The sequence below is a fragment of the Meleagris gallopavo genome, chromosome 7 (genome assembly GCF_905368555.1).
Source record: "Meleagris gallopavo chromosome 7, MGAL_WU_HG_1.1, whole genome shotgun sequence".
In the NCBI taxonomy this organism is placed as follows: Eukaryota; Metazoa; Chordata; class Aves; order Galliformes; family Phasianidae; genus Meleagris; species Meleagris gallopavo.
Genome location: NC_139410.1, coordinates 21,390,211 through 21,415,861, shown reverse-complemented (window position 1 = coordinate 21,415,861; position 25,651 = coordinate 21,390,211). Strand labels below are relative to the sequence as shown.

At 46.2% G+C, this 25,651-nt stretch overlaps 1 protein-coding gene across 1 annotated transcript in view; it reads left to right on the top strand.

The window, feature by feature from the left end:
• LOC100548805 (myosin X-like) overlaps window positions 1–25,651 on the top strand; it is a 67,929-nt gene that overhangs the window by 16,210 nt on the left and 26,068 nt on the right. The window contains exons 7-23 of the mRNA XM_085228160.1: window positions 124–137; window positions 748–832; window positions 1,672–1,775; window positions 2,528–2,657; window positions 3,809–3,927; window positions 6,567–6,713; window positions 7,460–7,560; window positions 9,589–9,655; window positions 9,973–10,065; window positions 12,826–12,894; window positions 13,488–13,570; window positions 14,606–14,714; window positions 15,487–15,567; window positions 16,535–16,659; window positions 17,376–17,493; window positions 20,868–20,974; window positions 23,807–24,112. Coding sequence (XP_085084286.1) covers window positions 124–137; window positions 748–832; window positions 1,672–1,775; window positions 2,528–2,657; window positions 3,809–3,927; window positions 6,567–6,713; window positions 7,460–7,560; window positions 9,589–9,655; window positions 9,973–10,065; window positions 12,826–12,894; window positions 13,488–13,570; window positions 14,606–14,714; window positions 15,487–15,567; window positions 16,535–16,659; window positions 17,376–17,493; window positions 20,868–20,974; window positions 23,807–24,112 — 1,858 coding nt within the window. The remainder of the gene's footprint in view (window positions 1–123; window positions 138–747; window positions 833–1,671; window positions 1,776–2,527; window positions 2,658–3,808; window positions 3,928–6,566; window positions 6,714–7,459; window positions 7,561–9,588; window positions 9,656–9,972; window positions 10,066–12,825; window positions 12,895–13,487; window positions 13,571–14,605; window positions 14,715–15,486; window positions 15,568–16,534; window positions 16,660–17,375; window positions 17,494–20,867; window positions 20,975–23,806; window positions 24,113–25,651) is intronic.

Below are 25,651 nucleotides of genomic sequence, written 5' to 3'. Positions count from 1 at the left end.
CCTGTCTTCTATCAGACCCTGCCCTTCTATATGTCTCTTTGGCACATTGTACCTCTGTGGAAAGGGAATAGTGACGAATAGCCATATATCATTTGAATGCTTTCTCCTTGATACGTGGTTCAGATTTACTGGAAAAGGTAGGTGTCACCTCTACCATAGCCATGTTGAAGCAGTGTCAGTGCTGCTGCTGTCTCCACCCCTGGGAGCAGAATGCAGACACCAGCTCTTCAGATGTTACCTCCACAACTGCACCAAGTGAGGAAGAGGGTGGTGGAGGAACAGGAGGTTCTGTATCTACTAGACCCTGTTCTCATGGCTTTTATGAACACCAGAAAGTCCAGAGAGGCTCTAAGAAAACAGGTTCAATGAGGAGAAAAGGAGAGAGCAAGTAATTAAGTTCCATAGAGGGGCTTTTGGTGGTACTACTCCAAATGTCATCAGCTGTGCTCTGATTCAGTTTACTTTACTTTTACTTCAGACTCTGTAGGCTCACTGAAAAGCAGGGCCAGAACCTGCAAGGATCCATTTCCCTGTGGGCACACTTTCAGTGAGTTACATGCTTAGCAGCACAGTCGCACAAGAAAAGATCTTGATGTACAGCTTGTTCAGGCAACATCACTGCTGAGCTGGAGGCAGCCTCTCTTGTGCATTGGTCCTAGAGATTTACCTGTATCCCATCCTCCCGCTGCCTTCGCAACCACAAGTGCAGCCTCTTCCTTCTGGCTATGCCTGCATTCTTTGTTTCAGAACAGAGTGGTACACCAGAATCCTGGAGAGAGGAATTACCACATCTTCTATGCTCTGCTGGCTGGTGTGAGCGGGGAGCTGAAAGGTAACTCCATTTTCTGGGGTATTGCTTAATCTCTTCTCAAGTCCAGCTGTAAAGCCTTGGCAACAAAGGGAAACAGTGGGGATCGTGTAGGTACTTTAAGAAAGCACAGAAAATATATTCTGCTCTTAAGCAAATTGCTCTTCTCTGTCTCCCTTTCTAAGCTGGCATCCCAGGCTGCTTCCCTTCCCCTGTCTGTAGTGCATTCCTACCTCTTGATCATCCTTTTCTCTCTTTGTAGATCTTTCAGTTCTCCTCTATTCTTTTTGAAAAGGGGGATCAAATCTGCAGATAGTATTCAAGATGTGGTTGTGCCAAATATATGCGCAGAGACCTAATTCAGTTTCTTATGTTTTGCACTGTGTTCTTTCTGTGCAATTTTCAGTAATCAGTTTTTGATTGCTGCTCAGCACTGAGACGTGTTCAGAAATATTACTGTGGCTCTCTGAACCAAGTGGAAATACTTAATTTAGAGGTCACTGCTCATTGCGTATATAGTTGACTATTTTTCTGTATGCTTAACAAGATTGAATTTCATCTTTTTCTTCTCTTTTTTCCAAGTCAGTTCAGTATGATAAGGTGCTTCTGTGACTGCAGGCAGCCTGGGGTTTGAACGTTTTAAATCATTTTGATATCACTGCAAGCTTTGTTCCTGCACACCCCCTCGCCCAGTGCAGTCACTGTCTAGGTGCACCCTTTGAGCATATGGAATCTATTTAGATGAACATACCCATTGTGGTGACCATACCCATTGTTTTAGGGAACCAATACTGTGGAAGGAAAAGATTGTTTGCTAAATAAACTTTTTTCTCTCTCTTCTCCTGCTTCCTTTGCTATTGCAGAGAGCCTCTCCCTTGCTGAGCCAGAGACTTATCGGTACTTGAGCCAGTCTGGCTGTGTGAATGATGAGAACTTGAATGACGGAGAAATGTTCACTAAGGTCATGGTGAGTTCTGTTCTAATCCTCCTGAGCTTCCTGGGCACAGTCTCATGGGCTAAGTGTGCTGCAGGACCTGGACATTACGGGCAGGATTGATTTGTCCTACACTAAAATATGGTGTTCAGCAACCTTTGAATCTTTTCCCTGCTCATGGTAAAAACAAGGCTCATAGAGTGTTCTTAGTGTACAGGAATGGGAGAGTCTGGGAAGCAGTCAAAGATGAATAATCATTTAGAACGATGGAGACTCTGGAGGATATGATCCTCACCCCTGTGCCCCATACTGATTCCTGAGAGCTCTCTACATGTCCTGATCCTAGAAATCTCACTTTGACCGTTTGAAAGGGAACACTTAGGCATTCTCCAGAGATGTTCTAGTTGTATCACCCCTGCAAATGGCATATTCTGAAATGCCACACAGATTTCTGTCAATGTCTGTAACTTTACCAGAGGTCGTGAGTTTATCAGGATCAATATGCAATTCACATTTTGTTTGACAAGTGACGTGTTATCAGCCCAAGGGCTCTACTGATGTACGTGGAACCAGATAGGCAAGGTGAGAGGAGGCAGCTTAGGATTTCAATAGCTCCTGCTTAGATGTGATTTAAAGGAAAGAAATGTCTCCAGTACAGCAGAGGTTTTCAATGACAACATGGCATTTATACTTCAGCTGAGAAGAGAACTCAGGGTGTAAGCGTGGTGGTTCCATTGTACTTTGGCTGTATCTACAGCCAACACTGGCTGTGTGGTTTTGTGTAGACTGCCATGAAGGTGGTGGACTTCAGCTCTGAAGAGATCCGAGACATCTTCAAACTTCTTTCTGGCACTCTTCACCTGGGAAATGTTGAGTTTATGACAGCTGGCGGGGCCCAGGTTACAACCAAAGCAGGTAAGTGGGACCCTCATGACTTGGTCAGTCGTGCAAAACCCCCATAGGACCCCCAACAAAGTTCACTCTTCTCCCAGTCCTGACCAGCAGTGCCTTTGCCAGAGGATTCCCTGCAGTTTAGCCTTGCCTCCATTGCCACAGGAGGCATGGCTTCAAGCACAACATGGTTTAGTCGGGCTTGGATACTCTGAAACCAAGTTCACAATCTCACAGTTTCTCTTTTGCTTTGAAAGAGCAAGAAGAAATAGGAACAAGGAGGAGTTTTAGATTGTAGCAGAAATGCTAAATCATGGCCTGAACCAGTGATTTCCACCAGCACGTGGTGTGAAGGCAGGGCCAACCCAGGGGAGCTCAGGTGCATGCAGTGCATTGAGTGACCAGAAGAGGTGGAACCAGGATCCATCTCTTCCCTGACCTCACTTAAGTGTTGGCAGTAGAGGTAAGGGTATCTCATTGGAGATCCCTGCCTATCTGAGGTCTTTCTAAAAGTAAGCAGATTTTCTTCCTTTGTTTCTGTGTCTGTGGTTGCTGCGTTTGGGCTCATTCTCATTTGCTGCAGACAAAGATTTTGCCACCCTGCTATCTTTGTGGTACTTTCCATCACATTACAGCTTTACATAGATAAATCTATTTCAAATTTTTCTTTGAAGCACCTGCTAGTTTGCACTCTGTTACAGATAGCTGGCCTGAGCTGGGCTGATAAAGTGAGTCCCTAGACACATGGAGGTAATGAACATATATCACAAATGCTTTATGTCTGAAATTAATTTCATTTCTTCTGGACACGCAAGTTCAGCAATCTCATGCTGTGCTATTGTGCCTGTAGGAAAATGTACCTTCCCATTCAGTGAATATTTGCTGCTGCTGAGTTTTACCCTGTGTTCTGCTGTTCTTGTTGTTGGCAGAAGGGCTGAATTTAACCTGATTCTCTGAGCCCCTAATAGGAATTGACCCTGCCTTATAGTAGGTATGTGAGCACACAGCTTCAGGTGTGCCAAGGAGAATTAAGTAAAGGGGCTCCTCTTGCTGGGGCTTAGTTGCTTGCCTTAGAGGAATCACTGGGAATTCTATGCTGAGCTGCAGAACGTGGATTCCTTGCCCTGATGGGGATCCATGCAGGGGGAAAAAAATGTGTTTATCTTTCTTGTTAGTGCTGAACATTGCCAGTGACCTCCTGGGCTTAGATGCCTTCCAGCTGTCTGATGTCCTGACTCAGAGATCCATGATTCTGCGTGGGGAAGAGATCAGCTCTCCCCTCACTGTGGAGCAGGTATGTATCCTAGTGTATTCTGCTACCTCTGTGTTTCCAGGCCTTCTATCACCCACTCAGGTTTAGAGTTCCCTGTTAAACCCATTCAGCTCTCCGCTGTGTCCTTCAGTTTTTTGCCCTTAGCAGTAGATCAGGTCCCATTGTTGCCTCTTCTGCTTTTTAGGCTTTGGGGACAGGCAGAGCACGATAACAGTTTTAGATCACCTTCAGACTCCAGGAATTGGTTGTGCTCCTGTCGTGCAGAGGGTGCATCAGATGCTTTGTGGTCATTGCATGTACGCATGCTTTTGCCTTGCGGAACTCCCAAGTTATCTTGCATTTATTGGAAGGTAACAACTGACACACAGTTACCACAAACCATCCAGCAGGTGTTAGGCTGTTACCACAGTAGGCTTGTTTGTGTATCCACATGTGCAGAAGAGCTCACCAAACTTCTGTGTTCTTGTCTCCAAACCTGTACTGCCTGCTGGAGCCAGTCCTGCTAATCTCTTGTATTTCTCTGTGGCTCATTGCGGTGTTGTTCCTACCAGCTGTAACTCACGGTGCCACTAGTCACTTGAGGGCACTCTTGGTGTTTTAGGTCCGTACATAAATAACTGGTAAATCATCTTTTGTCATTAATAAAAGGCATGGTGCTGGGAAATGAGAGCTACTGCTATTAGGACAGAATAAGCATTGTGTTATAGCAAAATAAACATCTGTAATGGAAATCTTGGGCTAGCACAGACAGCAAAGGGTTATTGATCTGCCCTGTGCACTGGCAGAGAAGCCAGTGTTTCTGGGTTCCCTCTGACAGATGTCAGTCCAACCTTTCTTCTGATTTCCTGCCAAAGGTGTTTTCACAGCCTCTTTAAGTACATTTGCTCCAGCTGCACCGGAGACTGGAGCTGAAAAATGGCCCTCAGACAAGGCCGGCCTTTGGCATCCCAGCTCTTCACTTTACAAGCTTCAATTTATGATAAGTTTTTCACTTTGTATTCATTTTTCTCTAAATGGCTTAGGTACCATTGCTAGGTGAGCCTGTTGCACCGACCAGGAGGCCTATGGGGTTGTACAGGCTCTTAGCCCCCGTGTTCTGTGCTCACCTCTTCCCACTTGCTACTGTGGGAATGAGATGATGCTGCTGCCAAGGATTTCTTCTTCTGTAGCGGGCTTGCTGCCCATTTGAGCTTTGACATTTCAGTGGGTTGAATGGATGAACCCGCCTGAAGGCGGGCAGGGCTGGGAGGGTGAAAAGGGCCTTTGAGAATCTCATGCCATGTTGTGGGGGATGTGGTTTTGCTGTACAGCTGGATGGGGAGGTCTGGCTCCACTTGGATTCTGCAGGCAAAGGTGCTAGGGCGCTTGGGATCCTTCCCTGTCTTGATGCATGAGAAAGATCACCTGGTGGAGAGAAGAGATACCTGGAGAAGGCTTACGTGCCTGAGCTTTGAAATATGGAGAAGGAAGGTTGCTGTGTGCCTTAGACCTTGGGTTGCTGGAGAGCAGATGCTACCCCAGAGGGAGAGAGGAGGGAGAGTATCAGTGAGATTGGGAGGAAAGGAGGATCCAGCTGGTGGGCCTTGGGAGCAAGCTGAGGGACTGGGTGGATTCAGGTTCATTCAGTCAGAATCTTTACCTGGGGTCTTTCCTGGCTCCCTTCTTATCTTTGTGTTTGCTTCCTTTTGATAACCCTTCTTTTTGACCTCCTCTTCTTCCCAGAAACATAAGTCCCAGTTTTTTTATCTGAATAGCCTGTGTGTGGAAGGCCAGCATATGATCAGCCTCTTATGTTGTGGTTCTGTCTCATGTCTCTTTTTAATTGAAGGATTTGGGGCATGCCACTTTTGTTTAGTCCAAGATCTATCAAAAAGCACAACCAGCCCATTCCAGTTCCTTCTGTTTGAGAGTTCAGAAGTTCAGTTTCGGACATTCACCCCTACACTTAGACACAATTATCCACTCCATGTTAGCATTCACAGTTTAAGCTCTTTTTTTCTCTCTTGGTTATGATCACTGCATGGGATGTAGGATTGGCTCCAGGAAGGTCTCTCCACTCACCTCGTTGTGGGACATGTGTCCTGGCTGATGGTTGGCTTCCAGTGAGATGATGATGTTTTGGAGAGGCACCTGATAACTTGGTGGCAGAATGCTCTATTAGATTCTGCCTTGCTGGGTTTGAAAAATTGAGCTGACACCATCTGACTGTTCTACAATAGTACTAAACCAAGAAATCAGGATGTTCTGTGATTTTTTTTTTTTTATTTTTTTTTTTAAATGCTGTTTTGTATGTTGTTGCAAATACTGGCTCAAGTGGTGCAAATGACTGCTATGGGCTCTTAGTTGTGAGTTATTTTCCCACCTACCCTACTCCAGGACCTGTTCCAAAATATATTAGTGATTTTATTTATTTTTTTGCTACTTCCTTCAGCCTCTCAAGCTCAGTTACCTAAAGGTAAAACATGGTACATCCGTGCATGTCTGGCCTATTTGCAATCTTGAATATTGATTGTACCTATAAATACTGCGTCATATATAATCAGTACAGAGGCCAAGGCATCGAAAGAGGAATGGAGGGATCTGAATTCCTGTAGAGATTCCTGGTGCCCCTCATGCCTTCTGCTCTCCCTGTGACTCCTTTTTTTCCTCTGTGTTTACAGGCAGCAGACTCCCGGGACTCCCTCTCCATGGCGCTGTATTCCCAGTGCTTCTCATGGCTCATTAGCAAGATTAATACGAAGATCAAAGGCAGGGAAAACTTTAAGTCTGTGGGCATCCTGGATATCTTCGGCTTTGAGAACTTCCAGGTCAGGATTTTGTCTTTCACAGGGTGTGTTGGTTTTGGAGAGATCAGTTGATGCAGGGAGGATGTTCTGTAGGTTTGTATCCTGTGTAAGATAGCATAGGGCATTTTGGGACTTGTCTGCTGTCTCCTCCCTCTGGGAGTGGCAAAATCTGTTTAGCTGTCCATTTTTGGTACCTGTGTTTGTGCAGGCTGATGTTCAAGGTATGGTTTGTGACACAAACTCTAAGCAAATACTATTAATGCTACTTCAGTATTATATATACCTTTAGTATTACCTGTATCTGCTAGCTTTGTACTTACATGCAAAATAAATGTCCAGGTTTTACATGTACGTTATCTGGTTACCTCTATTTTGCCTTTTGCTGAGAATCTAGTGTGTAATGCTCCTGTTTGCAATTATGAGGAATGTGTGGTGAGCAATTATTTAGTGACTGCTCAGACATTTCAAAGAAGAGAAAGCCCAGTGGCCTAACCTTTACAGAACAGTGTTTCTTTTGTCTTAAGAAGAAATGTGATTGCCTCTAGCATCCTTTACTACCATTTAGGTCTATTGCGTTAACCAAGCATGAGCTACAAAAACTGTTCTCTTGATGGGCCTCCCCATACTGTCTTTCTCATGTCCATTTTGACACCCTTGTCCCTGTGCTCTCTGGCTTTGTTCCAGGCCTGGCACCTTCCTGTATCTGTTGCAGGAGATAGAGCAAGGACAAGACTATCACATTTAAAAATCTTTGTTTCTTCCCACAGGTGAATCGTTTTGAGCAGTTTAACATTAACTATGCAAATGAGAAGCTCCAGGAATATTTCAACAAGCATATCTTCTCCTTGGAGCAGCTAGAGTACAACAGGTGACAAATTGCTTTCGTGGGTGGTAGAAAGGAGGACTATATTCTTCCTTCGTGCTGTCCAAGCAGGAAAGGCAGCTGAGCCTTGGTGCAGCCCTGACTTTGGTGCATCTCTAAGCACCATCCGTGTGCTCTTTGCCAGCATAAGTCACTTGTCTCCAAGCAAAAGCTGTCTGTACTGTAGGATTTTGAGCCCTCCTGTTATCAAATGGTGAATCTGAGTCTAGCCCAGAAAGAACTTGGCTTAAGCAATGACTTTTTGCCAGGCTCTCGATCTAGCTAGCAAACCCTCCCCAGCACCTGAAACACAGTCCAAAGCAATTACAACATGTTATGGGTCTCCTGAAAGTTGTGGCTCTTTACATACAAGACTCTTCTATTAGACCTGTGAAAACTTCACCTTGATAGTATGTCTGAACACGTCTTCCTGTTCTGTGCCTCTCCATTTGAGTTCATTGCTTACAGTCGGGTTGGTTGTTTCTGTCACTTGCTGAAGATAGGATCAGAGGGGTAGCTGCACTAGGTTAGTCAAAAAACCTTTCCTCTCTCCAACATCAGCTGAAAGTGGATGTCTAAAGGAGAGTGGGAGAACAAAGAAATGCACCAGATACTTTTTCCTAGTGTTTTCCCATTTTTTCCTTTCACTTTTTCCTTAAGATGTACCATAGTTGGCTGTGGTTTCATGTACCTCGTGTCTGGCACACAGTGCTGCCCTCTTCCATGAAGTTCTACAGTCTTTCCAGAAACCCATGTCAACTTCCAGTGATCACATATCGTGTAACAGCAACTCCCAAACTCACCCACTTATTGCTACCTATTGGTAGATATCTGACAGCTCTTTCTGATCTAAAGTTTCCAATGCTGTGAAAATATCTCTTTTCCTCAGCAAGGAGACTTTAATCGGACTGTTTCCTGAGGTTAAAGAGCACAGGGCCTTCTGCACAGTTGTTTTTCCTTTGTGAGCTTCATGTTGGATTGTACTTTGTAAAGTACCTGGGATGCTCTAGATTATTGCAGCTTCTAGAGGAGCCTGCTAGAGAACTGCTTCAGTTCTTGCTCTGAAACAGAAGCCTTTATGTTTGTGAATGAAGCAATTGAGTAGGGTCAGTGAGGGCAAATGAGAGCAGCCGTGTAAAAGGAGAAGCTGAATAGGCAATTCATGAAATTCTAAAGATTACAAAACTGCAAGGCTATTTATGTACTCACTTCTCAGGCCAACTCCTGCAGGAAGCTTGTGTTGGGAATGGTAGCATTGCAACAAAAGATTTTTTTTTTCAGATGATTACATAGGAGTTTAAATTCCATGACTGAACTTTGGGAAGAATGAGAGCATTTTGTTATTGACTACTCTTCAAGTTGTTGTAGGGTGATGTGATTAAAGCTCATCATCCACAGTACCTGCCCTGCTTCTTTGGGTTTAGTAAGTAGCCCTATGTCATTCAATCAGACGAAAGTGATCTGTGACACCTGAGACAACTTGACTCAATGGTGATTGCACTGATTTCAGAAATCTCTACTTTCTTCAGCTCTGGAAGTACTTAATGCTCTCAGAAGAAATCCAAGAGGCCTTTTGGTAAAAAATATATGGCCTTTCTGATACACATTATTGCAAGCATTTAAAGCTGCGAGCTGGAATTTTTGTCATTAAAGCAATAAGATTCTCTCTTCCATGTAAGGGGTAGATAGTTTTTTTTTCCATTCTTAAGAACTGATTCCACTTGGCTGCTCCCAGCTGTTGGCCACAGATTTCTGAATGCTGTAGACTAGAAAGTATGACATCTGGGCTGAGGGCTTGTAGGGAACACTTCCACTGTCTTCTTAACATTAGCCTTTACCTGGAGGAACTCTGTGTGAGAAAATCACCTGTTGCCTGTAGTCTTCCTTGCAAGTGTCTTTCTTGGGCACAGGATAGCCCAGCTCCTGTAAATCCTCCTCAGTCCTGGGAAAGCCATTCTCAGCCACTTCTCTCCTGTAGCTCAGGGCATTGGTTCTTCCTTTTCACTTATTTTTCTGCTTGTTCTTGACTGTCAGGGAAGGGATAAACTGGGAAGCTATTGACTGGATGGATAATGCGGAGTGCCTGGACCTTATTGAGAAGGTGAGCAACTGTCTGGGACAGATTCCAGGGATCATGGTTGTGTTTGCAGATTGTCTTAAGGCCATCCATGGGGTCTCTTGATTTTTAAAAACAAGTGGTTGCTTAAGACCTCTTTCCTTTATATTTGCCAGAAGCATGAGCTGTTTTAGCCCTAGTCCCAGCTCAGGAAAATGTATCCGTGCTTTCAGCTTGAGCTTTGCTGGGTATAACATGTGGGTTATTGCTCACCACATTGTTCTAATCTCTGTTTCTTGGCTTGGTGCTATGTAGTTCAAGCTTTTGCTGTCTGTGAAAGCCTGTCTCTTGTTTGGCTGCAGAAACTGGGTCTGCTGGCTTTGGTGAATGAAGAGAGTCGATTCCCCAAAGGCACAGACAACACCCTTCTGGAAAAACTTCACAGCCAGCATATGGTAAGTAAGAAAATAACCCGACAGGCAAATGATCAGTATGTTAGCCCCATCAGCATTTCAAAGCTGAAAGTGAAGGTTCTGTTGATGTAAAATATGTGCTTTGTGCAAGAAACTTGAAATGCCCTAGGCTCGAGTCTGCAAGTGTTTAATAAGGCTGCGCTGAACAACAGTAATAAGTGAAGGAACCTGCAGATGGTTTCTTGCACACGGAGAGGGAGTGTGCAGGCTGCAGGTGGAGGTCTGACTTTGTGGCATGGGAAGGAGGTCGGGTTCTGCTGATCTGTGATGGGACGTGCAGCAGCGCCGTGGGCACAGGATGCGGCCGCGTGGCGTGGGTGGTTTTCTTCTGCCAACTGACTCACAGCAGCCTGCTCCAGAGCACGTCAAATCTATCTCCTGGGGCTGAGGATGGTTTTTGCTTCGTGACTTTTAATGGAAACTCTTATTGTTCTTAATTAGTTACATTCTTTCCTCCTCTTTCTTGTGTTCTGGACACAGGAGTAGGAGGGCTCTTTCCTGCAGGTCAAAAAGTTATCCTGTGGACACAACAACCACAGTGAGATCAGTGTAGCAATCCTGTACCCTGTCTCCAGTACAGCCACCACTCTGTTCATCATAGCAGACGAACAGAGTCCTAATAGACTGAAAACAAAGCAAATCAAATGCTGTAGCAGGCACTGACAGAACAATTCACTATTTTAGCAATAGCCATGTTGGCCAGTAGGTTACCCGCTCCCCTAATTAAGGGTTCATCCTAGCCTGAAAACATACTACTTTATATCCTTTATCAGACATTTTTTGCTGGCATAGATGCAGATATTCTCATTTTTCTCATGAAATTTTTTTTTAGAAATATTTCCTTTCTTTAGGCTTAAATGGATGCCTTCAAGTCAGTCCACTTCAGATTTCTCTTACACATCTCAACCTTTAGTATAAGAATGCCTGATTTAGCTTCTCATTGGTATTTTGTGTATTTTAATATATCGATATTTTAATATGTCACTTACCTTGTATTTTCTTTGTTAACTGTCCCAACCTCTTCAGTTTGTCTCCAGATGGAGAAATTTCAAAGCTCCTCTTTCTTTCTGCTGTTTGTCTCTGAACTCCTCTAGGTGTTTTCCCTAATCTTTTCTGAGATAAATAATCAAACCAGAAAGCTGTTCCCTTGGTAAGAAGGTGCCTGTTTACTGTACAGCAGCATGAGACTGTCAGTATTATTTTGCATTCTTTTATGCCCCATGACATTTTGGTTGCTGTTTTTGGTGATTTCTGTACATTAAGTGGCCTTCTCATTAAGCTGTTCATAGTGTCACCTCTATCTGCTTTGAGGAGATAGCAGTTAACGTGGAACCCCAGAGCCCATAGGAGAGAGAGAAGAACTCTGTGAGGAGCTAGAGCACAGGGAGGAAAGAAGAGTGAAGTAGACAGTGGTCTGGAATTGGTATTTTTAGAAGGCTAAGTGTTCTTTGTACTGGTCAAGTGTCTGTGGTAGGCTGGAAGAGTGTTAGAAGGCATCCACTCGCTTGCAGGAAAGCCTGATGGACCTTGCAGGAGAAAAAGCCATCTTCTATGTTTTCTGTAGATTGCAAAAGGGGGAAGAGCATAAAAGCTGAGACTTAAGAGAATATGACCTTGTACAATCAATAGGTGTACAAAGGTTAGGCTTAATAAGATTATCGCAATGGAAAGACTATCAAAATAAATGGAAATGCTCACCGGTGTCATAGGCTTACAGTAAAACTCCACAAGGAGCAGTCTCCAGAAAGAGATCCTTCCTCAGTGGCAATCAGCACTTAAATGGGATCTAGGAGAGATGAAGCCAGGCTCCACACTTTCTAGTAGCACAGCTGAATTGCCTTCACCTGTGCTCCCACAGCTTGCCTCAGGTGGTCAATCAGAGGTTCAGGCTGTGATCAACAGTTCCCCTACAGACCTCTGACTCTGGGTTGAATAGCAATAGGGGAGCTGGGAGAAGGAAATTGGAGAATTGTAGGCATGGATGAAACATACGAACCTAATAGCTGGGAGCTGGGCAAGCGTTTGGCAGTGAAATCCACTTGGGGTTACTAATCAGACAGACCTTGTGGAAATAATCAGAGTTGTAGAGAGCGGGAGTATAGAAGTATCATGAACTTGCGTTTTTCTTACTCTGCATAGCCAATGCTGAAGGCAGAATGCTCAGCTGAATGGATCACTGATCTCAAGTAATGTGGCTGTTCTTGCGTGTCTAGGGGTTATCATGTAAAACGGGGGAGGGGGGAAAAAGGGAGATTGGAAGAGCTAATAAGAGAAAGGAAAATTAATGTGGAAAAAGAGGAAGAGAGGTGCAAAGGAAGATGAAATATAGAGGAAAACAGGAGATTGATATGTACCTCTTTTGACAAATACATAGGAGTTCTGCAAAGCTGCCATCTTCCCTGCATCCTGATCCCATGTACTGCACCACGTGGTTTGTGTGGAGCCGAAATTTCATGGGTGTCAGACATGCAAGAATTAACATTTCATCCATGGCATGCCTGCCCAACCTTGATTCTGCAAGCCCTTGCTCACATGAGGAATGCCTTGAAGGACTGGATTTTTCCATCTTATGGGAATAACATATTTGCAATGCAGATGCAGATAACTGCTGCACATGTGATCAGGCTCTGCAACAAGTAAAGTCCTTACCCATCTCAGCATTGCCATAGTCACGGCCAAGCTCCTGACTAATCCTATTTATTCCTGCAGTGACGTTAAGATGCTTTTTCCCTTTCATTTCAGAGCAATCCTTACTATGTGAAGCCTCGAGTGACAGATCATCAGTTTGGCATAAGGCATTATGCTGGTGAGGTAGGTGTTCACAGTGTATCTATGAGATGCTTGCACCTGGGTGTGAGGTCATGGAATATTTAGATTTCCAAAATGAGGAATCTCTCTGAGCTGTGTGTATGCCTCATACCAGAGCATAGGAGGTGCAATGGGCTTGAAACAGCATGTCATTTTCAATCGCTATATCCTCTAAGTCTGAGAGGAAGGAAGGGCTAAGATTCTCATAGGCTCTCAGCTGCTGAGCAGTGGTAGCTGGGAGCACAGGGCACTACGTGGCACTGGTGATATTTCCTGACACAAATGGAGTAGCTTGCACCTTGCAGAGGATTTCCCCACTTGTTGACTGCAGGGCGTTTCTCTGCAGCTGCTACACCTTAGCTCCTGGCTTTGAGGTTGGTTTTCCTTGTTTGTTTAAATTGATGGCTAAAAGCCACCTTTCTGCTAGTAACTGCTGAGCTCTGGAACTCCTTCTTTGATCCTAAGAATTGAGCTCCTGACATGTGCCTGCAGCATTACTTTGTAGCTCTGCTGGAGGTCTTATATATTGGCATGCTAACGCAGAAGCGCTTAATGACTTGTACTGCCCTGTTCCAGCAGCTCTATCTTTGTTGCAGGTGCTTTATGATGTAAGAGGCTTTCTGGAGAAGAACAGAGACACCTTTCGAGATGACATCTTAAACATGCTGAAAGACAGCAGGTATGTATGTCCCCCTTATGCTTGAGAGGAGCCCACATCTGCTGGACTGGAATAAGCCATGTTCACCTAATAACCAGAACAAGTATAAGAGTTTCTTGCCTTTGTGTAGAGGCCACTTGGTTTCCACTCTGCTTGTTAGTCACGGGCTCTCATAAAAGCATAGAATCACTCAGGTTGGAAAAGACCTTAAAGACCATTGAGTCCAACCATGACCTAACCATACTACCCTCCAACCTGAGCTGTTGCTGGGAGACCAGGCACTGTCCCCAGTATTATACCCCAGTGCTGCAATGTGACCTTAGAGAAATGGGCTGTTTTAAAACTGTGAAACAAGGGCTGCAAGGCAGAGATGGGACCTTGAAGATAAAGTGAGGTGTTAAGTAAGGTGGTGCACCTCAGAAATGTTTGTGCTGCTGCTTGACCACATGCCTCTTACCAGAGTCCGTATAATTATTGCTTTTGGTCTCCAAACTGCTGAGGCTGTTTCAGATCGTGTCTGCCCTGCTGCAGAGTTTGCGCTGTGAGAAGCCTTGACACAAGCTGAGGGAGCTGAGAGAATGAGCTGCTCTTGATTGCCTTACTCAGACAGCAACATCTGGGTAACATTTATACAGGGCTTTAAGCCAGAATTGCGGTCACTATTGTCCAGCACTGCAGAAGGACTTGATATTTCAGCAAACCAAGAAGGGAAATTCTGCTAGAAATACTCATAACAATCACAGTGCTTGTGCCATTTTGTAAGAACTCATCTAAGGAGAGGTAAAATGGTGTAGAAGAACCCACAGAGATGACTTACACTGAGTAGCCCTAGAATCTCTCTGGTTCCAGAAGAGCTGTACTTGCAACAACATAAGCATGTCTTGGGCACCACAGGTGCAGCCACAAAAGCTGTTCTGAAGAGGGACCAGCACAGTGTAGCTGGAATACCTTGCAGGATGCTTCCCCATGAGATGGGGCGGTACCCAAGAATGAGAGCCATACACTCACAGATGGCAGGTGCCTTGTGTCGTCTTTAATTCTTTTCTTCACCCTTAGGCTGGACTTCATCTATGACCTTTTTGAAAGAGTCTGCAGCCGTTGCAATGAAGAGACGCTGAAGATGGGCACCCAGAGGCGCAGACCGACTGTCAGCTCCCAGTTCAGGGTAGGATGTCTTCCAAGAGAGCAGAAGGCTGCTGGGGAGGAGCAGATGGGTAAAGCGAGGCCTGCAGCCAAGAAAAGTCATTCATTCTCCTTTTGTGTCCAGCAGTGGAAATGTGCAGGAATGTGGTAGAGCTAAAAAAAGACAGTGCCACTGCCCCAAGGATTTCTCTGCATAGTGTAAAATGCGAGATGTTAAGATTGGGTGGAGTGATGGAGAAAAAGAATATCAATTATATTTTTTTATCTGAAGCTCTTAAGGTTTTTCGATCTCTCATGTTGGTTTGGTGCTTCAGTTAAGCGTGTGTGTTCTGTTCAGGCTGCATCTTTCACAGGTATAATGTCAATCCCAATAAGACCTTGTTGGGCAGACCTTGCGGGTATGAATCTATCCACCAAGACTGTCTGCACACTCTTGTTAATTTCACGGTTTTAATTTCCTTTATTTAAAGTTTAAAAGATGTGTAAAAATAATTTGAATTGGCTATGAAGCTCAGAGAGCAGGGATGGACATGTACGCAATGTTATGGGAAGCTGTGGGTATATTTTGGATGGGAAGGGACAGTCTGGATTATTGAGGGCAGGCTCAGTAATACTACTGATGGTGTGGTAGAACAGCTTTACTCTTTTACTTGATGAACATGATATAAGGAAAAGTTTTTGGTAGGAGAGTCAATGGAAAATATCAGGAGTGGGTGGCTGCATGAAAAGTGTATCAAATGTACCCCTTCCTTTCCTGTAGTCACCCATCCCCATTTTGTCTTGCTGCTTTTTAGGATTCTCTCCATTCCCTGATGGCAACGCTTAGCACTTCCAACCCGTTCTTCATCCGCTGCATCAAACCAAACACAGAAAAGGCAAGTCTTTCATCCAGCAGAATGCATGCATGTGGTGAAGGCACCTGTGAGCACTTGCAGAAACGCTTGCCCAGACCAAACAGGGAATAAAAGCAATCCCCCCTTCTAGTTGCTCTATGGTTGAGGAAAAATATACCTTCCAACTGATCAGATTAAAAAAACCTGCATGCTGAATAAGGTGCAGCTTTTCACCACCTCCTCCTGTGCTTGCAAATCCTGGAAGATGAACTGGGCTTGTGCAGAGCCCATTGCTGTGGTAGAAGAAGCAGTGACTCCTGTTTGTGGTGCCTACAGAACTTCTGGAATGCACAGCTTGTGTGGTGGGAAGCATCTCCTGCAGCTCCCTGGCTCCGAGGCAGAGGAGGTGGATGCTTCGTGAGCAAGTCACTGTGCTTAGAGACAGGCTGGCTCCTGTTGTGCTGCGAACCATGGCAGGAGTTCTGCAGCTAAATAGGTTGGGTGGGGAGCCCCAAGCTGATAATTTTCTTTGTGTATTTTGAAACCGTGTGTGATACGGCAGAGAAAAGCCTGCTGGGATCTGTGTGCCAGGAAGAAATCTGCGGTTTGTCTTTGGTTTTGGCAGTAAAAGGCTGATGGGATCTTCTGCATGGCTGCGAAGACATCTGAGTCAGAGTTATGCATTTTGTGTGTATCAATATATTATATCATTGCTGTGCTGCCACAAGCTGAATGTGACTGCACTCTGCAGACCTTTTTTGCAGGATCTGCCCAATTCCCTTTTGTCATCCCTTTTCCTGCACCATGCAGTGCTGGGAGGTTGCTTTCCTAATAAGCCAAAGCTCACCCTTTTCCCTTGGTGCTCCCAAATAAGCAGAGTTAACCATCTAGAAATGGACATACAGGCTGTGGCTACCTGTGCTCGGAGGAACCATGCAGGTCAGCAAAGAAGTAATAGCACACTTTGTCTCTCTTCTGTTGTATTTTTTCAATCTGGATCACAATGCAGGCACCGAACCTCTTCAATCCGGATGTGGTTCTCAATCAGCTCCGGTACTCAGGGATGCTGGAGACAGTGAAAGTCCGGCGAGCAGGTTTCCCTATCCGATGCCTTTTCCAGGACTTTCTCAGCAGGTAATTGCTGGTATTGTATCACAAGCTGTAACAGCGCCAAGATACACGACTTCAGAAGTTTGTTCCCTTCGCCATTACTGATACGGATCATTTGTGTGATGTTTTTCTAGCCAGGCCCTTACTGACCATATCCTAGATCCATTTGAGTATACTTATGGAGACTGCCAGCCTTTAGGGTAAAAGTAAGAATGTTCAGGTTGTGTGTAACTTTGCCGTAGGTTTGGTGCTGTGATTCTATGAGAACCAGCTGTTCACAGTAGAGAGAGACTGTATAAGTTTAAGACCTTTACTATGGCAGGCCGAAGGAAATGTTAATGGCAGTATGATTGATGGTTAATATTGAGCGTTGCTTCCTTTGTGTTTTGGAACATTATAGGTGACCCTTATACTGAACAAAATAACTTCTGCATGATGAAGGCATATGCTTCAGAAATATAGTTGTTCTTTATTGAAAAATGCAGTTGAGTTGGTCCCAATTACTGGGATTGCAGCAGTAACTGCCAGCACAGTAGGAACAGAAAAATGGAAGGAGGAATGGAGGTTTCCAGATTGGAACGGAGACTTCCAAATGAAGAAAGGTGGTTTTAGCTGGGATCTGTCTCCTAGAGGGAGAAGGACTGATGGGAAAAAGATCGTAAGAATCATGTTAATAGATGGGGTGGAGGTGTGAGGGCTAGTGTCATGCATAGTCTCATGAGATTTTGTTTGGTTCCTAGGTACAAAATGCTTGTGAAGGTACCAAGTTTCTCAGACGACAACAACAAGGCTATATGTGCACGCTTTCTTCAGGCCTATGACAGCAGCAAGAAAGAATGGCAGTTGGGTAAAACCAAGGTACTTCAGTGTGGGGCAGGGCATGGCTTTGTTCAAACTACAAGAGGATGTGATTGCATCCACTGAGTTGTTTTGTTTTTTTTTTTCCTGGGAAAAAGCATTCAAACGCTTGTTCTCACTTGCTTAACTCAGGTTTTCCTCTCTTCTGGTGAATGCTTAACACTTCTGCCATGGCCTTCATGGTGATGGTGTTTTTTTCTCCAGACAACCACCTGGAAATGTGCCATTATCTCTCATGTAATGGGAAGGGACCTGTGGGATTCATTCTGAGTTTTTTTTTCAAGTTTTGAGACGGCTTCATAAAAAGGTGTGAGGTACATTGCTGGGAGAAGGGAACTGCCTCTGACATAACTTTACACATACTCCAATAAATTATTTGAAGAATATGCCGAGATAGATGGTATCCAGTGCAGACAGCATTATAAGCAGCGGGTGTACAGTCCACATCCAGAGCAGATGATGGTTCACTTTCTAAGGCCTTGCTTTGTATGACTGCAGTAATGTTCTAGAAAGAAGCTTTTCTCATTTTGGTGTATTCCCAGCCTGTGATTCAAGTGATTTCCATGTTTGATTTGGGAATCTGCTTTCTCCTCACTGGTCTCTGCAAACCAGGAACCATTTCAGTCATTCTTGTCCCTAGATAACCCGTGCTGCTTGGGTAGCTGCCATTCTCGCAGGACTTGAGTGTTAAAGCCTGTGTGGCATGTGTGTGTGCTGCAGAGCTGCTTTGCTCAGAGAAAGGAGTTGCAAGAGCTGGTAAACAGGGAGCTTGAACTTTCTTCCTATTATGATGGGATAGAATATGTCTCGATAAAGAAAAGAGCTGTGATTTTTTTTTTTTTTTTTTTTTTCCTAGAGGCTTTTTAGTAAGGGTGAAGTGAAGCTACCAGCTAAGGGCGTATGGTGGAGGTTATCATCTTGGAGAGAAAGTCCCCTGTGTGCCCTTGGTACCTCTTTGGCTGCTTCAAGTGCAGCTCTTGTACCCAGGTGAGATCCACCCTTAGGGTACAGAGTTGGGAACAGTGCTGCAAAAAGGTGTGACAGGCCACTGAGAGCATAACCTAAGAAGGAATAGGAGGGGTGGGTGAAGAGCAAGGCTTGTAGAAGGGAGAATACTTCCTGCAGAATGAATGGAAGGATAATTATATCCCTTACAATTGTTTGGAGGAGGAAGGAAAGGACTCTGTGAATTAGTGCAGGGGATTGTGAAGCTTGGGAAAGGATGTGGGGGAGGAAGGGCAGGATGATCTTTGTGTTTTTTCATTAAGAATAGAGCAGCTGCTGTGCTGGCAATTGTCAAATTAATGTTTATGAAAGCTATTAGTGCAGGTTCAATCCGGTGTCATGGCAGAGGTGAGGGCTTGGATGCAGACGTAGTGATGGAGCATCAGCCTTGTGCTGATGTGCCCTCATCTCCACTGGGGATGTGTTGGGCTCCTACGTCCCTTTCTTCTGTGCTCAGGAGCACTGTGCTGATAAACTTGGCCAGTGTGCAACGTGAGCAGACAGAAGTAGCCTGTAGCTTTTTCTAACTGTTCGTTCCTCAGATGAAAGTGATCTCGTTTTCAGAAAGCGACTGTGAATTATGACAAAGAAACAGCCACCTTACAGCTATTTCCCACAAAGCATCCAAAATATTTCTGGATTCAAATTCACTTCACTCCCATTATCTGCAGGAGGCTGAGAAAACACTCTCAACATGCCATTAGCTTATAGACAGACACTATTTCTGCCACATGTTGTTTGAGATGAACCCTTCCGTCTATGAGTATATACAGAAAACTCTGCAGGGTTAGGGTAGGGTCTTGAACTTTGCAAGCTTCAAAGTTGTTTTTCCCCCCCTCCTTACTGGCATGAAGTCTGTTTGCTTGCAAAATGCTGCCAGACTTGAGTATTTTTGCAATTTGATGAAGATAATGAACTGAGACAATGTTTTGCTGGCTGCCTTCTTGAAATGGGTGACTGCTGCTCTGTTCTGGAATGTAATTGAAAGAGCAATCTCTGCCTCAAAGAAGTCTTTAAAAGATCATTGAGTTGACAGAGGGAGTGGATGTACAACTTGCAGGGAAGGGTGCCAGCTTCATGGTTGGCAGTACCCTGATAATGAACCTTCTTTTAAGGCTACCCACGGTTACTTAGTCATTACCAAACAGCTCATTTCTTTAGGCCATCTTAACAGAAGTCGTTCTCCGGGTAAGAGCTAAGGGCAGGGTGATAACTCAGGCAGAGATTTCAGTACGTGGTGGGCGTGGTTGAGGGGGAGAAAGAGCCTAAATAGGTGATGGGGCTAAAAGCAAGGATGGAGAAGGCATTTTAGTTCAAGAGGTAGTGTAGTTGTGCAGTGGTGAGTTCCAGCTCCCAGCCAATGCTCACGGCTGTGCCATGCTAAGTGGGGCAGCACTGCCCTCCTGCAGCCTGCCCTGCTGCCGACCCTGGCAGGAACTGAGCCCGTGTCACCGCGGCCATATGGCAGTGGTGCTGTGCCTGCAGCCTGTGATGACCAGCCGTAGCCAACTTTAATCTAGGCTAACCCTGCTGATAGCTCCGTGTGGGCTGCAGGCCTTCTCAAGAGGCAAAGCATGTATTTCGACAACTTGCGCTGACCTCCCTGCAAGTCAGCTGATTTAAAGTAGCTCAGATACGTCAGGCCGTTTCCTGCAAGCAAGCCCTTATCTTGCTTTGTCTCTAAGATAGCACTCCATCCCTCGTGCAAGCATTTAGCGCTGAGCAGAGGTTCAAAACAGAGGTGGTGGAAGATGGCAGAGAGAAACCAGTGGAAAACCAAGTGCAGCCGCTGACGCTCGGGGAGCTCTCCCGCGGGGCTCAGGTTCAATGCACGATGCTGCGCGGGACTTCAGCCAGGAGCTTCTCCCGGCTGCTGCTGGGGCTGAGCGGGGGGAATGGGGTACGCTCCGCTTCACTCCTCTAAGGGCCCTTCGGCTCTCCTGATGCTGCTAGGGCCGCTGCCGGGTTCCCGGAGCCTGGAAATCGCAGCCTTTCTCGAAACGCGGCGGAGTTCCTTCGCAAAGCGCTCCCCCGTGGCAGCGGGTTGCTGCGAGGCGGCGCGCGGGGACGGCTGTCAGCCGGGAAAGGGTTAAGGCCGGGCGCAGGCACGGGCTCTCCTCCTCCCTCCTCTCCCTCCTTCCTCCGCTCCCTTTCAAGTCTTGACCGCAGAGGGAAGGAGGCGGGGGCTGGCCGCGGGGCCGTGCTCCGACGCCGCCAAACTTTGCGCGGTGCCGTGAGCGAGGGCGGCCGGGGCGGCGGCGGCTGCGGGCAGCCCCAGGCGCTGCGCTCCCGCAGCCGGGACCCGGCTCCCCCGGGACTGACTTCTTTCCTCTCTTTGTGTTTCTCGAAACTCCTCCCCGCGGCGTCAGGTTTTCCTGAAGGAAGCTCTCGAGCAGAAGCTGGAGAAGGATCGGGAAGAGGAGTTGAGGAAAGCTGCTGTAGTCATCCGGGCCCACGTCTTGGGCTACATGGCAAGGTCAGTGCCGCGGGCTGCAGTCCCTCTGCTTGTGAGCCCGAAGTCCCGCAGCCCTTCTCCCCTCACCGGCCCGGGGACATCTCCTGCTTCCTCTTCTTGAATCCTCGCGCCCTCCCTCCACGCCGCTCCTGCCGGATCCCGGTGCCCGCGGCTTGTCCCAGTGCCACCTTTCCCAGCCTTTGGGCTTTGCTGCCCCATCTGCACGTGGGTCCCCTCCTTTTCCTTATGCTGTCAGCGCTGGTTCCTGCTCTGCCCGCAAACTGCTTCATCCCCACTCGCAGCTCTCCCTTTGCTCACAGTCTCCCTGCCTGCTCGCCTTGTGATCTCCCTCTCCTTTTAGTGAGCTTTTCAGCGTTGGGCTTTGGCCAGCTTTGCACCAGCGATCTCCTCTTGCCTCTCCCTTCTGCACCTGACCGGGGAGGGCTGGGTGAACCAACTGTGGTGGACAGCCTCTCCTCTGCCCCCGAAGCCGGCCAGCAGCTGACTCCCCAATGGCTGTGGCATGCACGCTTAATCCCAGCAAGATGCACTAGCGAGTCTCTGCCCCTACACCTGTCAGTCAGGGCTGAGGGGAGGTGGGACCCTGGGCTGCACGGCTCTTGCAGAAGCTGTTCCATAGAGCCCCAGGTGGCTCATTCTGCACTGGGAAATGCGTGTGAAGAGTTGTACCCTGCCTTGCCAACATGGGGGCTTCTATTCATTTATTTATTTCCCTTTAGAACTAGCTCATTTGTCTTCCTGTTTTTTGTATATGAGATTGTAAGTTTTCTGTGTCAGGGCCTCTGCTCTGTTTTACTTTGTGCCTAGCATTTGGACAGAGCGACTGGGATTAGCACAGAAATTGATTTTTCTGGGAAGCATCGCTGCAGGCACACAGGATTATTGCTTTGCTGAGTTCTTTGGCAGGTGGCTGCTGCCCAGCAGGGCTGTGACAGGCAGCAGTGCTCCTCTTGGCTGCAGATCCTGTGGTCTTGCAACCCGCACAGAGCTGGATTCATGTCCCACGTGTTGCTCCTCCACATCTCTAGAGCAAGCTATGTTCCCCAGTGTGGGCTGCAGGTTGAATTTCTGTGGGTTGGCAAGGGGATGAGGGGATAGCAGGACAAGGAAAATGAAATTGGTGGTTTGCGTGCAGCAGCTCAGGCTGAACGGTGTCTGCTGTGGTCATGAGGGATGAGAGGGCGCTTCAGCCTGGCAGATAGGCAGGCAGATCTGCCTGGAGCTGGGCAGGGTTTGGCACACTGGGGAGAACTTCTGGCAGATGCGTTTTGTAGAAGTCAGAGCGCCCTTTCTGATGCTGCCTTGGCAGAGGGTGCTGGTGCAGCTGTTTGCGCCCCGTGTGTGGGGCACAGGGAGGACAGAGGGACTGGAGCTGAAGGGCTGCAGCCCAGAAGCAATCCATCTGCAACTTCCCAACTCTCATTCCCTCTTCCCTTTCCTCTGCTTTTCACTGTGCTTCCTCCCTTTGACTTCATACTTGTGGAAAACGTGTGACCTCTGGGCACTGCTTCCATTAGCATCCCTCCCTTGATTTTCTTGATGTATCTGACGTGCAGGGAGGTGGCAAGCTGACAACGTGGGTCCCTGTTGCCGTTTGAAGAAGGTTTGATTGCCAGGAAGGGGATTCTGAGGTGTGCCTTCCCCTCAAGGGGTTGCAGAAGGTCTGTGAGAAGGATATGTAAGAATACTGTGCTATTTCTAGCATGCTTTCGAGGACTGTTAAGACAGTACAGGATTACTGTATCGTGCTGACCAGAGCTTCCATGCAACATGTTTTCCCTCTGCGAGTTCCAGTTTGGAGTTAAGGGGATTATGATTTAAATATTATCAATGACTATTTCCCTCAGCAAGGTATGAAAGTGTCTGAATATCTTCAGTTGCTTTAAAAAAAACATGGCGGCTTATTTCTATCCTGAATAGACTTTGGTTTCAGGTCAATTAAATCTTGTTACGGCCCTTGTCAAATAAATAGAAATGCTGCCCAAATGTGGTTCTCCTGTGGGTGCTTTGCTGGGATTAAGCCATTCTATAGCCTTCTGTTTCCTAATGTAATGGAGCAAGCTCCTGAAATCTCTCAGTAAGCCAGGATTTCTGGGTTCAGTCCTGCTTTGTCAGAAATCACTGCAGGGCCTTACATTGTTCTTGAAACAGAGCTGCTAACACTGAATACAGGATAAAAGCAGCAGCACTGTTCCCTTCAGCATAGTATTTCTGCCTGCAAGCATACAAATCCCAGTCTCATTTTTCTAGAGTATTGTGTTGGGAGTTAGCATCCAGCTGACAATCCATGTGACTCCCAAATCCTTTTCTGACTTGCTGCTTCCTAACACAGTCTTACATCAGGTGTGTTTGGCCTTTGATTCCTCTGTTCTTGACCTTATGGTTGGGTCTTTTGGACTTTTGAATGTTTGCTTGGATCTAGCTTACAAATGGGTCTGGATTCCTGTGCATTGGTTATTTGCCTGGGTTGCACATTGTGTAAAAACTTCCATCAGAGGCTGTCTTTTTCAGGTCTTTGATAAAAGCAGTCAGTAATACAGAGGCATCACTCGAGTACAAAAACAGAGTAATGATTCTTTTATTCTGGGTCCTACCATGGACCTGACTGCTTGGAAGGCACAAGTAGGTGCCCATAGAAGCCCACCACTGATGAGTGCAGTAAGGAAAACACAAGTTGCGGGCAGAAGCAGTTGAGGAACAATTTGTTTCGCTCCTGAGAAATGCTGTTCCAAGTTCATTTTTCCACAGGTATGATAAGATCAATCATACTCTAGGGCATAAGAAACATGGAGCGTTGCTTCGTGTCGCATTAAGTGTCTGGTTCTGTTTCAGGAAGAAGTACCGGAAGGTGCTAGCCAGTGTTGTTACAATCCAAAAGAACTACCGAGCATACTTCTGGAAGAAGAGCCTGCTGCGCCTGAAGGCCTCTGCCATCGTCCTGCAGAAGCACTGGCGTGGCCACCTGGCTCGCAGCCTCTACCAACACCTGCGGCAGCAGGAGCTCCGGCGGCAGCAGGAAGCAGAGGAGAGGAGGAGGCGAGAGAAGGAAGAACAGATCAGAAGAGAGGAAGAGGAAAGACAATGGCAAGAAGAGGAGGCGCGTAGGAGGAAGCAGGAGGAGGAAGAGGTGAAGGAAAGGTACAAATGGTCTTTTGTGCTCGTCGTTCCCTACTACTGGAGCTGCTGAGGTGCAGCAGTGGGTTTGTGGCAATAGGTTTTACTGATCAGGCGGAGGTGCCTAATTTTCTCTTTACCTTCACAGCAGTAAAGGAAACTTCATGCATTCTTCCAAAACCTGAAGGGAATAGCCGTGTGAGAGAGTACCAGAGTCTGTGGGTCTTAGTGTGTCCAACAAGCTTGGGTATGAGATGGGCAGCACACCTGTACTGCTACTGCAGCTCTTACACTTAGAATCATAGAATCATATCATTGTTTGGGTTGGAAGGAACCCTTGAAGGCCATCTGGTCCAACTCCCTGCAATGAACAAGGGCACTTTCAGCTTCATCAGGTGCTCAGAGCCTCTCCAGACGGACCTGGAGTATCTCCAGGGATGGGGCACCCAACGCCTCTCTGGGCAACCTGTGCCAGTGCCTCACAACCCTTACTGTAAAAAAGAGTGAGAACAGATATGCTCACCCTGTTCCTGCTCCTGTGCACCTCTCTACAAGGACACAGATGTGTCAGGAGGAGAAAGGAAAAGCTGATATGACAAAAAGAGGCAGTCTGAGCAGGGGCTGTATAATATAACTGTGGAGAATCTTGTACCTCATGCAATGTTTCCTATTCACTCCTTGGTTACCTACATCTATCCGGACAGGATGTCTCCTGACAACCTCATATTTTAAGAAGTGTAATGCTTCCATCATGCAATGATTAGGTACATTTGAAAAAGTAAATCCTATATAATTTTGAGCATTTTATGACTAGTTGATTATGTTTCTTACTATGGAGTTTTGTTATATGCTTGGTTTGGAGTTGGATCATGGCAGTCTGTGAGAAGCATCGTGGAACTCCAAGGTCAGAAGCATGGCAGAAGGAGAAGGTATTACTTAGGATTTCATAGGTGGCAGCAGAGTGATGTATCTGCTGGGACAAAGCATGGAGTCAGTGATGCCAACTGTGAACAGTTTGGTCAAGGAATTTGTTGAACATCACTCGCATCTCCATTTTATCATTGTGTCAGTTTTCAACAGCAGCCTCATCACAACACAAAACTGTACAAGTTCAGAATGGGAGTACCTGGTTTATAGGGATCAAATGCCACAGATGTGCTCTCAGGTTTGAAGTCCTGCTGAACAGAGCTGCTCTCTACCTTGTTTTAGATGAAAGGATTTCTTAGGCTTATTATTTCCTCTGTATTTCTGCTCTTGTGTTCTAGTTTTCAGCCCATGAAAGACATGTTGAGCCAGCATCATTACAAAGAAGTGGCAGTGTTCCTAGGAATCAGGAAAGCTTCTTGCTTTGTTTTCACTTCCTACTTGGTCTCAAAAGGTTTCATTCAATGAGTAGCTGAGAAAGGTACTAGGGGACAAAGTGGGGAACTCCTGAACTTCCATGAGGTGGGAGTCCACAAATTGCAAATTGGCTAATCTGGCCAAACTGGCAAATTTTGCTAAGCACAGAAAAAAAAAAAAAAAAAAAAAAACAAACACCAACCAAAAAAGCACAAATCAAGC